The 14,142-nt window shown below is 40.5% G+C and overlaps 1 protein-coding gene across 1 annotated transcript in view; it reads right to left on the bottom strand.

The window, feature by feature from the left end:
• Positions 1-2,881: 2,881 nt before the first annotated feature.
• The window catches only part of kdrl (kinase insert domain receptor like), a 42,755-nt gene continuing 31,494 nt past the window's right edge, over positions 2,882-14,142 (bottom strand). The window contains exons 26-30 of the mRNA XM_084949686.1: positions 11,797-11,902; positions 9,622-9,740; positions 7,847-7,925; positions 7,367-7,467; positions 2,882-4,949 (exon numbers count right to left, since the gene is read on the bottom strand). Coding sequence (XP_084805812.1) covers positions 4,766-4,949; positions 7,367-7,467; positions 7,847-7,925; positions 9,622-9,740; positions 11,797-11,902 — 589 coding nt within the window. The 3' untranslated portion in view covers positions 2,882-4,765. The remainder of the gene's footprint in view (positions 4,950-7,366; positions 7,468-7,846; positions 7,926-9,621; positions 9,741-11,796; positions 11,903-14,142) is intronic.

A 14,142-nucleotide genomic window follows, 5' to 3' on the forward strand; every position in this document is an offset into this window, starting at 1 on the left:
ATGGCTTGTTTTTTTCACTTTGCTCATTAAAGGTAGACTAAAGTTTGGTGTCAAATGGGGACAGTATCCGGCTTATTGTTCTGCATTTAGGTGAGAGGCGTGGACAGGCCTCGCCACCTTTCACCTTCTCGAGCAGGGGTCTGGGAATGGCATTCATGTGGGAAGGGGTTTAACCTGCTGATTGGTCAGCTGCCTGTAATCGTGTATGATAGGATTTGAAGCTGTATCACAGATGTTTTTGGCAAAGTTTCAGAGGCTCCCTGGGCTCATTAATAGCCGTTTTTCAATGATTAATGGAAAGTTTTTGCTGCTGTGTTTGCTTTGGGAAGAGGCTGTTGGGAATGGTCAAGGAAGGGGCATGGATAGTATGAATGCAGTTGTTAAATGAAGGAAACGTAAACAGTCCACACTGTACAGTAATGAAAATTAATAATCTATATAGTTATAGAAGGTTTCTAAGACTTCACTGAGAAACCTGGTGCAGGAAATCCCTCTGATGCTCTCCCTTTTTAATCTATTAACTTTTAATTTTCTCCTCATCTGACAGGCAGATTTCAAATCCATAAACTTCAACTCAAAATAATCCAATCGAACAAGGACTTCACTCGGTTCTTAATGAGTTTAGTTAGAGCCAAAACACTTTGCATTACTTTTTATAGTCCACCTGAACTCATATCGTCCTCTTGGCTTTTCTGATGAGAGATTTATGCTCTAACATGTTCTATCTTTATGGGTTTTGAGGAACAACATCTCACTCGAATTTTTTTCTGCTTCAGTGCAACATTTGTCAGCCCCCTTTGATTCATCATTTATTCATTCCTAAATGCAAGGGTGTGACTTGTTGTCTTGCAGGGTGGTAATATGCACAAAGGGTTAGACCGGGTTTGTTTTGGACACCAAATGTGCAGAAATATGACGAATCGTTGCAGGTGTTGTGGTATCCACTGCTAGGAAACGTAAGCATTTTAAGTAATCCTTGTTTTTTAATGTAAATGAGTCAGTTGTTTAACAGCCTGTCTATGGAGCTCTACTCCCAGCACAGTGGCTTCTAAGGAAAAGTGTCTCATCCTTGTCCCTGTATGGAAAAACACTGTGTGAATTTGCAGATACAAAAAAAACCCAGAAAAAAAACATGACAGTGAAAGAATACCCTCCCCTTCAACATCCTTCCCTTGTTTGTTTGTATCTGGGAAATCTCTGGAAATAGTCCACATCGGAGGTTGTTGATATGTGTTTGGGTGTGACGTTGGGTACTCACTCACCTTATGGTAAACAGCAAATCCTACGAGGAGACAGTGAAGGGCCTGTGGCATGTGGTCAGACACGCCCAGTTACCGGTAACCAGAGGGTCCCATAGGAAGGCCGTTGCGTGGCGTCCTCCAGTCGTGACCAGGATGATTAAAAGTTCCTTCCTTTTCCGCTCAGAGGGGCATTGTGCCGGTGCACAGACAGGCTGCCGACACCTTGTCCCTGGAAGGAAGTGAGTGTTTCACGATCCAAAGAGGACAAGACTGGCAGAAGGATGCATGAGTATTTCAATATAAACAAATCATTTCATTAAAGTTTGCAAGCTCAGATTTCATTAACGTTGAAATTATTCCCATTTGTTGAGTAAATACACAGGGTAAGGACTAACAATGACATCAAGTGTGGGGTTCCCAGTGCAGAGATTGGGAACCGCCCATGCGGTAAGTAGATAAATCTGAATCTGAGGAGTCATTCATCAAGGTAAAGACTTATTTCTCCTTCACGTTCTGTGCTTTCTGTTTTTAGTTTTCCTGTGAAATACTAAAATAACTTTGCTCCTAAAATTTATATAAACAGTGTGAAACAACAAAATCACTCCTTGCTGTTAGCATCAGTAGCAAGGGTACAGGTAGGCTTTTTGCTGCTTTTCTCACATTGAAATCAGAATCAGAATCAGAATACTTTATTAATCCCAAAGGAAATTATGGGTTACAGCAGGCAGCACACCAATTGCGCATGCACACTTACAAAGGAACCTTCTGACCAAACTTTACGCAAACATCATATTGGAAAGACATGTCAGAGAGGTAGGCTGATAGGAAAAGACAACGAAAATACATAACATGAGGTGAGAGGAGGAGAAAAAAACTCCACTCAGACTGAGCTCCTAATGGGAGAACAGTTTGAGAACAGAAAAAAAAACCCGCACAAAAAGCACACGACTGTCAATACACCAGAAACACAAGACAAGCAACAGGGGCGGGGTAAAGGTAAGAGAGAGCCGGTGTAGACAGCACATCCGGTCCTGCAGCATGTCTGCGCTGGTCCAGTCGACCCTCCATCTGCCCCGTGTGTGTATGTGTATGTGTGTCCAGAGTTCAGCTGAGACAGTGTCCTTCGCCCTGCCAGGCTAAGTAAACAGACTGTTTTTGTAATTTTTAAGTTATATTCAGTAAAATGACAACATAATCAGTATCCTAAGTCCTATTCTGGACCTTAGCGGGATCAGGACCCTGCAACACCGGACAGAAAATGTTCCATCTATGGCAGAAGGGAAAGAAACGGTGTGCCACCAACAATCCAGTTTTGAGATCCCTTCCCAGGCTCCTTAACGCCCACTCACATCTTGAGTCATTTCATCTCAATAGATCACATGATAGGGTGAGGAAATGATCTGGAGAGAAGAGTCAGTAGAAGCAAGACAGAATACATGTGTGTGAATAAAAGGGAGGCATAGTGAAGTGTGATAGTGAAGCTGCAAGGAGAAGAGGTAGAGGATTAGACATGAGTATATAAGTGTGACAGCTCAGACAAAGATAGAGACGCAAGACTGAGACAGTTTGGACATGTGCAGAGGAGGGATTCATAATTCATTTTTCCACATATTTCAAGCAAATATGAACCAAGCCTCAAGTAATGTATAAATATATAGATCTTTATTTATTCATTTCATACACTCAGTTAACAGTGTTGGGGAACATAATTTTCTAAAACACTATAACTTGTTAAGCTACAACACAGAAGCAGCTCGGAAGGAGCTTTGAGCTGCTGCAAACATTAGTCATGATTTTTCCAAAGACATTAGATAAAATACAACATTTACCCAAACTGATCAGATATTGTGATAATTAATACTGTTAAAGTAGAGGCTAAAATGATGGATCCATTTATATGAAGCTTGACATAATCATTTCCATTATCAACGGCAATGACGATGTTAGACTGGCATGAAATAATGCAACAAATAACAGAAGCGTTAATTCATACTTAAACAAAAAAGAAAAAAATAATTTTAAACATGTGTTTCTCAACATATGTTCCTAATAATACACCTTTAAAATACAAAACCATATACTTGATATAAAGCATCAGTGCATAATTACTTCCTCTCCTCTTACACAAACAAAACATCATCAGGAAATGATCAAAATATTCACTTTAGTTTACTCGCTGACAAACACTGTTTCTGCAGTGGTTAATGGGCATTTCCACAGGGTGTGTTTGCTGTATCACAACATAAAAATAAGCTCAATGTGCTTTTAAACATTGGTGATGTTACGCACTGAGCTGACCTTTCTCTCCCACACACATAGAGTTTTGATAGCCCGCACCACAAGCTTTACTGCAACAAGATGCAGAAGCAGGTTCCCTCAGCGTTATTATCAGTGAACACAGCAGCACAAACAGCATATAATGTCTGGAATTCAACACCAGGATATTGCATGGTGATATCAGGAAGACTGAGCTGGAAAATTCTTTGGTTAACTTAAAATATGAATGTATATAAACAACAGAGCAGGATTACTAAGTGACAGTGTCTTCAGTCTATAAATACTCTATTAGTTTAACTAGTGGTCTCTTGAATAAACTGTTCCTATGATGTTTCTAACTATGTCTGTACAGAAGAAAAATACGCTTTTTTTGTTTTTAGCTGGACTAATTTCAAATGAAAAATCATTTCTTTAATACCTGGCTGGAAAAGGAGGTGGATGAGTCTGTATATACAGTAACTTTAATGGGTCCATAGTCAGACTGTCAAATCTGAAGCTGTCTGTTCTTACTCTCAGCTCTACCCTGTTTCCCCCCATTAACTTGTGATTTTCTGAAACCCAAGAGAGATCCAGAGTACCCTTCTTCTCTATCACTCTTGGTCAACCTGAGTTAGGTGAGCTGAATATTTGATGAGCTCACAGGAGCCATGACCTCAAAAGAGACTGTTCATAATTAATGCGCTCCACTCTCTGCTTTTTGTTTTGAGCAAAAACGAACCTTCGTATGAGACAACGGAGCCGGATTACAAAAACAATTTCACAAATTACAGTTTTTATTTTTTCCAATAAAGTTAACCTATATATATATATATATATATATTTTTTTTTTAAAAAAAGCTTTTTGGTCTGAATTTGAAAGGTCTAAGGAGTCCTCTCTCTTTTCTTTTAAGGCTTTTTCATCTCTAAACGCTGTAGCTTGTTCAAAGTGAAATCATTGCGGTTTGTTTCACAGTAGATCAAAGAAATACCTGAGCCTGTTTTTAGCTGTTTACCATATTACAGTGAACGTGGACCGGACCAGCAGCTTTAATGTTGCCTTCAAACTGGAGAGAAGTCACCAGTTAATAGCCTTCCTTGAAGTTGGAAGAAAAAAAATCACGGTCAAGCTGATTCATGAGCGTCCTTTCGTATTTCACACTCAACTGTTGCTAGAGAAACGGTCCGGAGATAAGAGTCAAAACAGAGGAGGACAAAGCAAAAGGCCTTGAGGTTGTCACTCTCAGATTCTCCAGGGACAAAACGGGAGGTTACACAGGAGGGGTGGAGTAGCGCACCACGGAGTTATAGTCAGGCGGCGGGCTGTGACACTCGAGGCTGGCGTCTAGAGACGAGTCATCCAGACTGAAGTCCAGAGGGGGGACGATGGGCTGGTATTTCTCCTTCTCTGCGTCACACAGCATGGACTCTTTACTCTTACTCGCTGCCTTCATCCTGAAGCCACACAGAGATATACCTCGTTAGTTACACATACTTATCGTCATAAACTTACACCTCTAAATGTGTTTTTCAACTCAAAGTTACTGATTTAATTTAAACCTCTACGATTGGGTGTGGTTCTTCTTATTTGTGTTCATACATGAATGAAAAAAGTAGCTTTTACTTTGTGCAGTGCACTGTACTAAAATGTGCTATAAGAATAAAGCTTTCCTTGCTTGCATGTATTCTTAACAGCATCTTCTCTTCGCTGTTGGCGAAGTTTTAAGGAGCTCCTTAAAACCGCAAATTTTTAACCACGATATGAGTTTTAATTGCCTATTTACGAAATCAGATTTTCCGTAAATTTCCTATTACGAAGGTTGGTTTAGGCTTTGGAAAATGGTGACAAACATTTATGACCTTTTACAGAAAACATAGTCATATCAGTGAATAATGGGACACCTCATCAGGCAAATTTGGAAAAGTGGGAAGTAGCAAGAAGATTACATTTTTTTAATTAAAGACAAGTTTAAGTGGTCTGTAATTTGTTTCCATGCATGGGGATTGCTACACAATAGCCTATGCACTTAAACGCTCTGTGCTTAATATCAAGGTTGCCTTCCCTCATGACAACTTCATTTGATTGCTCTCACAGTAGGAGGCTCTTGTGATATTCCTTGATTAAGATTTTTAAAAAAAATCCCCCCTGTGAAGCTACCATCAACCAAACGTATGATGCAATCAATCATCTTGAGCTTTTCTGCTTGACTACAATATGAGTAATTGCCTCTTATTGTTTTGGTGTTGCTAGGGGTTCCCGGACCTCCTCTCTCAGGGCTAAAGGGTCAGTGCCCAGTGGGGGGAAGTGACAACCCTGTACTGGAATTTTATGGTGATGAATAAACTACCTGTTAAATTAGACATCAAAAGTAAAGAAAACAATAGTACAGAGTTGTTGTTTAGGCAGTGCCAAGTGCAGGGAGGAGGTACAGTTGGACCAAAGGAAATAAAAGTCACTTTAAGCTGTGCTAAAGCCATCAGCAGACTGTTTCCCAGCTGTTCACATGTTTAAATCAAAGTTGCTTGAATATGAGCTGGGGTGTCTCTTAATAATATACCACATTGTGCTGAGGCAACATTCTCTGCATAATCAGCACCAATCATAAGCAGAGGGAAGTGAGGCTGGAGGAATGGTGAGGCCTGGGTGAGTGTCAGGTGGACCGTTATACAAAAGCACTGCAGCGGGGGAGAGCCATGTAAAACCCTCCTGAGTTCAAAGGTGGCAGTGATTGAGTGGTTGCCCAGCAAGGAAGTCCTCCCCTTAAAATAAAAGTCATTCTCTGGATGCCTGGACTCATTTTTCCTACCATGCCGAGGCCCTGATGGGACAAGCAGGCCTGCAATGACTCCTTGACTTCAGGTTTTGAAATCTAGAGGAGACTCTGAGTGGGTGTTTGTCGAAGTCTGGCAAGCTCTAAATCAGTTACAGGTTACAGGGCTTCAGAGTGTCATTAACTCTGCTAAGAGTGTCTCCGTTTTTTTTACACAGTCTCTCTTAATAATTTATAAGTGCTTTTATGCTGCTTTCACAACTTTAGATGCTTTTTGCTTGAGCTTAAGAGAGATTGGAAAGATTTGCTCTAGAACAGTTTACTTTACCACTGTTGCTCTTTTAAACCCCTTGAGTGTAAGCCACAGGACTTTGAAGGAGTATTAATAGTCGCTACTGTGCAGGATAATAGGAAAAGGTTTACAGTGTAATTACTGAGCTCAGAGGTGTGACCCTGTAAATTAGCCCTGTCAATAAGCTTCACATGTAAACCTTAAGATGCCGGCAGAGAGCTGCATGAGAAAATCTCAGCAATATCAGATGTTTTTCCTAGAATAAACTCTAAAGTGAGAACATATTGTCTCCGGGTCTTTACACCAGTTTAGAAGAACAACATCTTTAAATCATCAAATGATCAGCTGGATTTTGCAGTTTGTCTACGTCACTCCTTTGAGATTATTTGTATTTGTTGCCTGGTGTTGGATTGTAGCAGACAGCCATGAGTCATAACTTAAATCAGGCTGGGAGGTATCTCATTCAGGACTCTTTGGAAACAAAGAGATTTTAGTACTCGCTCTTAAAAACAGCCAAACGTCGGCCTGCTTTTGTGGTCAGTCCTTCAGATTGTCACCTTCAAGCTTTTTTCCCCACCACTTTTCCTTTGTGCTCCTATTCCTCACGCATGGGTTCTCCAGACAAAAGGGAAAACTGGCCAATTACTGTTTTTTTAAGGCTGAAGAAACTTAGGCCGAAGAGAGTTATAGCGTCTACATTCCTGCACAGCGGGGAGGTTTCCAAGCAGGTACTCTGAGTCTCTCACAGTGTGTTTGTGTGTGCTGATCTGTCACTGGCGGGGGCATGAGGAGGGGTGCAGCATACGTACGCCAGAGCCATGATGCTCAGAGGTCGGCCTGCCAACGACTCAAAGCGCATTAGTGTCTTCATGTTGTCAGACAAAAGGCCCATCCCGCTGTCTGAATGACCCTAATGAAGATTGATCGACAAGCAGAGATTGAATACTTAAAACCAATGCTGTACATAGAAATTAAAACATGTGACTTAATTTAATTGCATTTACATTTTAATTATTATAACTTATAACAAATTCCAGCTAACTTTAGCAAATAAAAGCAATAGCATCTAACTGCTGCAGGAAACCTGGCTCTGTTATAACTAACCAAATGAAGCTAAAGTAGGTAAGAGGAGGATTTATGAGTCAAAAATCTGAAACATATCATTAAGGTTTAGCTGTCACTGTATGTAACAGTCAAATGTGGAGCTGAAATCAGATAAAGGATAAGTTGTACTGAATGATGTGCATATTGTGTGTGTTTCAGGTTTAATTTCATCCCTAATAATTTACCTCGTGGTTCTCACTTGTTCCGTCCTCCATCATAACCTCATCGAAGGTTTTTACGCTGGCGGGACGGATCTTAATATTCCTGGAAGAAAAAAACAAAAACAAATCTTGGGTTAAGACTCCAACCCACCTTTAAACATTCAGTTCAGAGAGTCCTTTGATTACACTGGAGCTGAAAGGCCAAGTTCAGCAACAAAACCAGAGGAACTTAATCACTTGTGTCAACAATGTGGTGCATCTATGACATTGTACTTTGAAAACACACCTTGTTTGCTTTGCATTTCAACGCTCAGAGGCTAAAACAGCAGCTTAATTTAACTTAAAGGGTAGCTGTCATTAATGTGTTTCAGCACCTCTTCCAAAAACACACTTGGGGGACTTGAGAAAATCCAACAGCTCAACAAATATTATTTTAAGTGGACATAAATCCTGAAGCCTCGCTTTATAGTTTCTGAGGAAATACCTCGCAGGAGCCACAACACTGAAGGCTCGCAGACCATCGAGCTGACGTCTGTGTATTTCTTATCACATGCCACTCGGGTCTCTCATTGTCCTCAGGTTGGACCTAAACGTTCTCCTGGTTGAGTTTAGTCTGAACGTTATGGGAACAATAATTGTTTTAGATATTTTTCAGTTAAAAAAACGATTGAGGTATTTCCTTCACAAAACAGACTCTGCGCTGTTTGCCTGTACAGTCTGAGGATTGGTTTACATGTACGTAAGACAAGGTGATGGATTTCCTTTGAATGTCTTAACAAGTTCACAGGGGAGTGCAACAGACTTCAGCCAAGAAGACTAAGAGACTGCAGCCAATCTAGCAGCCCCGTGAGGCTGTAATTCATAAAACCGAATATTGGACAAATATAAAGTTTGACTTGATGACAGTTCTGCATTAGTAGATAAGAGAGGGAAAGTTATCACATGTAATCCTGAAGGAGGCATTAATGTTTCTTCTAAATTTCAATGGAAGACATTAAAACTCACAGGGGTGACAGATGGGAATTCTGGGGAACAACAACATTTTTAGACCCTAAATGTCTGTCACAGACTGGAAATGAAAGAGGGACAAAGCCACTGTGATTTGGTTTCCAGTTTTAGAGCTTCAGCTCAAATCACTGTGTTTGGATTTGCAGGTGGCTTTTCCATCTTTTGCCTGTGGCGATAATGATTTGCACACTTTTAAAGTGGAGTTTTTAATCAGATATTTAATCACTTATGAATGCGCTACAAGTGAGTGTTTATCTGTTTGCATTGCTACTAAACCTCAATAATTCAGAGAATAGCAACAGCGGGGCATCTTCAAGTTAAAAATTCATATAAAAATAGAAAGAAAATAAAGAGAAATCTCAAAAGTAAAAGGATTAGTCCACCAATTTCTGTACTAGGGCATTAATAGTTTAGGATTTATTAAGTTTTCATTTAAAATTTAGATTATGCTCAGCTTCTTGATTGCTTATTTTGTTTATATTTGATTATTTTAGTGTTAGTTTTTTTGTTTTATGATATATTATAATAATACTGGTGCAGGTGTAGTGTTGGGTGGAGGGTGAAGTATATGTTATTTTTCATGTGCAAGATTAAAGTAGATTTAAATCTGCACAAAATTTCATGGCAACTCCTGCAAATTTGACCTGTAGGGGTCAATTAAACTCTTTACAGCACCAGTGCCAGTGCTTGTGTATTGTCAGTAGCATAGCAGGGAGGAAAGCACATGTGTCCGTGAGTACTTTAGTGTGATTTATGAAAACTAGTCCATGAAAAATACTCCATCTTCTTACCAGTTGCTCCCTGAGTCGCGGTGGGAGGTTGGCCGTGTCTCCTCTGACGATACTGCAACAGTCTGGTCTCCCACCTTTGCCAGCAAGGCTGTGTTGATGGGTATGTAGTGCTTACCCTCCTAAATCAACGAAACAAGAAGGTTTATGATTGATGCTATGCGCTCTGTACAAACACACACTTCCATAGGTTGTGGTGAGCTGCCAAAGAAACCAGGCTCATGGCTCCAAAATCCATAACCATATTCATGAAGCTGGAACAAGTAGCAGGAGAGTTCATGACCGAGCTTCTTGTTACACAAGCTTTAGTAATGAAAGTCTGTTCTTTCTGTTCTGTTTCTCATGAAGGTAACGTTCACAGACTCATTTGTAATGCAACAGTTTTCATTTGATGTGATGTGATATGTGGCCTCATCTGTGTCTCTTATTACTTAACTGGACAATCTACAGTCCTCCAAAGAAGTGAAATGTAATTCCTCTTTGTAGCTATCTGTCTGCAGTAATGTACATTATGGAAAAAGGCCTGTTTACTTCTGTGAAAGAAAGATGCCTTGTGGTTCCTGATGACTGTAAGTGATCCAGTTTTGTTCAGGTTTTAACCAGTTTTCTATCCACATTGACAGCTGATATTAAGCAATCGTCTTTCTTAAATATACATTCATCAGCTTCAGTCGGTGCTACTCTTCCATCAAAAAATTAGGCCTTTTGTTTTAAACGTCAGTTTTAAACGTAGGTTAAGAAGACAAACAGCCTTCAAGTGCACTTAACGCACACGGCAGGAGAGCAGACTGCCTTCATCAGAGTCTGCATGGATCCACTCTGGTTTTAGTCTTTTTGACACATGCAGGCATGCAATCCATAGAAAGCGACTTTATTAAGAGCGAGTGCAATTTAGTCTTCCAAGCCTTTTTAGCAGCACGGGAACTCAGGTGTAAAATTTCACTTAGCTGCTTCAGTTTCAGCGCCAATCACGCTCTAATGGGACACTTTTGGCCTGATTTACTAATGGTCTGTGGCAGTGCAAAGCCTTCTTTTGGCATTATGAAGCTACTGTTGGGATTTAAAGCAGTGTGGTGTCAACTGAGTAAAATTACTTTTTACAGTGGGATGAGCAGTTTTGCAGTGCTTCAGGTTTTTAAGTCACAATGAAAACTTGATTTCTCTATGTGTCACATCTCTTACATACCTGCCAGTATACTTGTGTGCACAGCGCTGATTTTAATTAAAAAGCTGCAACATCACATAGAAATGGGGAAAAAATTGCTTTTTCATATTTATGCACAATGGATAGTAACAATAACTTTAATAATACAATTCAGGCTCTATTGGTAAATAATGTTTTGTGTTCTCTTGGTAATAAGCTGGTTATTATCCAAACAAATTGTCTTTGTTGGTAAATTATGCATTGTCAGTAGATCAGCCACAGACCGTTAGCCTCATGCTAATTTCCCCCTGGTGCTTTAACAGAGTGAAGGCAATGTTAATGCAAGCATAGCCACTGTTCTGTCAAGTCAAAATATCTGCAAGTAAAAAGGTTTTCTGGACTCTGTCAGGTGTGTTTCATCTCATTTCGGTGTAAAAATTTTTTCCCAAAAAACGAAACATTACAACTTGTTCTTGTCTTTGTTGACCCAGTCATAACAAAGAGCTGTTCAGCTTTGTAACAGCTGTATAAAATCTACAATCTGTGTCATTTGACACCAGACAATGTTATCATGCGTCACACTAACAAATACATTGTTTTTTTCCCACGTGTTTTGAAGTGTTGTTCCTCTACATAACCGATGGTGCCATTTCAAGGAGAGCCAAGTGTTTGTGCTGACTGTTGTTTCCCTTCTCAGTTACAGCGAGCACTTCAACTTTTGTTTTTTTCCCCTGTTAATCACCATCAGTGCTTGTGACTCATCCTGTAAATCTGGCAACTAATAATGGTAAAACTGCTCTTGTATAAAACCGCAACATGGTCAGAAATCCTCCCTGATGTGGGGATTTAAATTTGAAATATATCCGCACTTCTCAGTAAAAACACTTCAATAAATCTCTGGTTTATCCTCATAAACTCGCTGTTTCAGTTCACGCCCAAGCCTGATGGCAGATCCGAACAGTCTGGTGTTTAAACAGTGAAACGTGAACTCTATAATTTGTAGTGTTTAATTGGTTAAGTTTTTCCCATCATACCTGTTGCACACTAGCCTGAAGCAAGTCTCCCAGCCTTTCCACCAGCTCAGTGAAGGTCGGCCTCTGCTGTGGCTCACCCTGCCAGCAGTCCAGCATGGTCTGATATCTGTGAGGAAAGAGCAAAGATAAATACTGGATGGATACACTTAATGTCAAAGCCAAGAACAACATTCGGTATATTTGGGTTGACGTATTGTAAAATGTAGCACCTTCAGGAAGAAAAACATTGACCTCCAGAGTCGTGGTTCTTTGTCTCTTTCACCACTTATAAACAAACCTCTTTTCACTGAGCAACCACATGTGGTCCACCTCTAAACCAACTGCCACACATACGCTTCTGTATTGTCAGTAAATCTCGAGCCTCTGGGACTGTATCAGTCTCTGTTCTGGTTTTGGGTGTGAAAAACAGTAAGAACACACAGCCTCGCTCAGGTCTCTGAAAAGCTGTCAACCTCTCTGCCCATGTGGGAAAACTCAGAGCTTTAATGTGATTTTCCATTGCAATGTCCAGCTACATTTCGTGAAGGAATTTTGAAACAGAGCACCTCAGCTCCTGTTTAAATTATATTCACAGCACGCTACTGATTGGGATCAATCAATGGCAGACCCTTTTCTGCTTTCAGCTACAGCAGCTACCACATTCCCTCCAGAATTCTTAAGTTTTATGTAAACATAGCCATTGTTATTACATTTTGGCATTATATTTAGTCAATCTCAGGTCTTAGGAGTTGGAAAAGCAGTTGGTCTGTTGGTATATCAACCCAATATCCTCTCATCCTGGACCGGCTCAAAGAAGCAGAGATACTGGGATTCCCACCTTGATTAATACAGAGTGCACTCTACCAGGTGCTAGCCCTCTTAACAGTGACAGGATGTAGGGAGCATGATCACAGCCCTCATCCATATCATTGAGGAGGAAGTAGACACATTGTATGACTGCACAATTTAAACCACATTTCCTGGCTGGTCCGTAATGAGAATAAATAGCATGGGCCCACATGTTTAGAGGTCTTGAGGGAGTCTGGTGTTTCTGAGGGGGAAATATTCTGAAGAAGTGAACTATTTCATCCGGTTGGGCAAATGCAGTAGGATGGGAAATGAGCATCCTATTTATTGTGCTCCCACTCTGTGTAAATTCTTCCGCAATGCATCAGGACGGGGGATCTTATTAGCAGGCGGGAGACAACATTCCTGATGAAGCAGGGCTGTGAGAACACAAATTAAATGGCGCTCCCTGAAACCTCATGTGGTTTTAATCATTCTTATATTCTGAGTTTGGGACGAAGGTCAAGGTGTCATAACCTGGGATTAGAGATCAACTGTAAAAATCTCACGGGGATCACCATAATTCACCCCAATGACTCTGCGTGAATTGCTGTGCATTTCATTTAAAGTGATATTAACTGGTTTTATCTTAACTTTAAATTAGATGCAGGCCCCACAGCCATAAAAATGCAAAATGTGTAATTTGACAACCCTACAGTATTGTAGACAATGAGCTAACTGAACTGAGATGGAAAATATGAGGGATTTTTGGCACCAGTAGGCCTGCATCTACAGATCATGTGCCCTAACTGAAATCTACGGTCTGGATTAGATTGAGTGAATCGTTTCCAATCATGGCCAGGCAGAGCTGATAGATTAATCCAGTTACCTTTACTTGGCAACATTCTGAAGCTTTTGATAGCATATCATTACTAAGCGGACGTGCAGCATTATTCTTTCAAAACAAATGCAACTTGTGAATTTTAACTAAGTGAGGCGTGTTAAATGAAATCCAGACACAACATATGCACACGTGTTCAGCGAGAGCTGCAGAGCTCTGCAGGGTTTGGATCAGTTGCAGACCGACTACACGAGGCGTATCACAAAAAAAAGTTTCACTTGCTGCTTTACGAACTGACAGAACTGACACCAAAGAGGGGGTTCTGTGTTCTCCTGCACATATTTATGTCTATCTGAATCCTCCAATCCTTTCTAAAAAGAATAAAAAAAACCCCCTCCTTGTCAGGCCTCCAAAGTAGGCATTTGAATTAAGTGCTAAATTTCCTCTGCACCGCTATCAGTCAGAAAACGCTTCACAGCTCCAAGCATGCCGCTGTAGTGAATCACCAGCTAATATTTCCTCCTGCAACTCCGAGAGCAGAATTTTTATCCAGCACCCCTGACCTGCTGATGCAGTGCAAAGAGGGAGAAGGGAACAAGACCTCCTCTTAGCTGCAGACTGATATGAGAGGGCTTATTTTCTTTGAAAGGAGAACATATGGCCGGTAATGTGGAGGTTACTGCCTGAGACATAAACACACCTTCAAACTATATGGTGTATTTTTGTTTCATGAAATCAGT

The sequence above is a fragment of the Perissodus microlepis genome, chromosome 2 (genome assembly GCF_051167445.1).
Source record: "Perissodus microlepis isolate ML-2025 ecotype Zambia chromosome 2, ASM5116744v1, whole genome shotgun sequence".
In the NCBI taxonomy this organism is placed as follows: Eukaryota; Metazoa; Chordata; class Actinopteri; order Cichliformes; family Cichlidae; genus Perissodus; species Perissodus microlepis.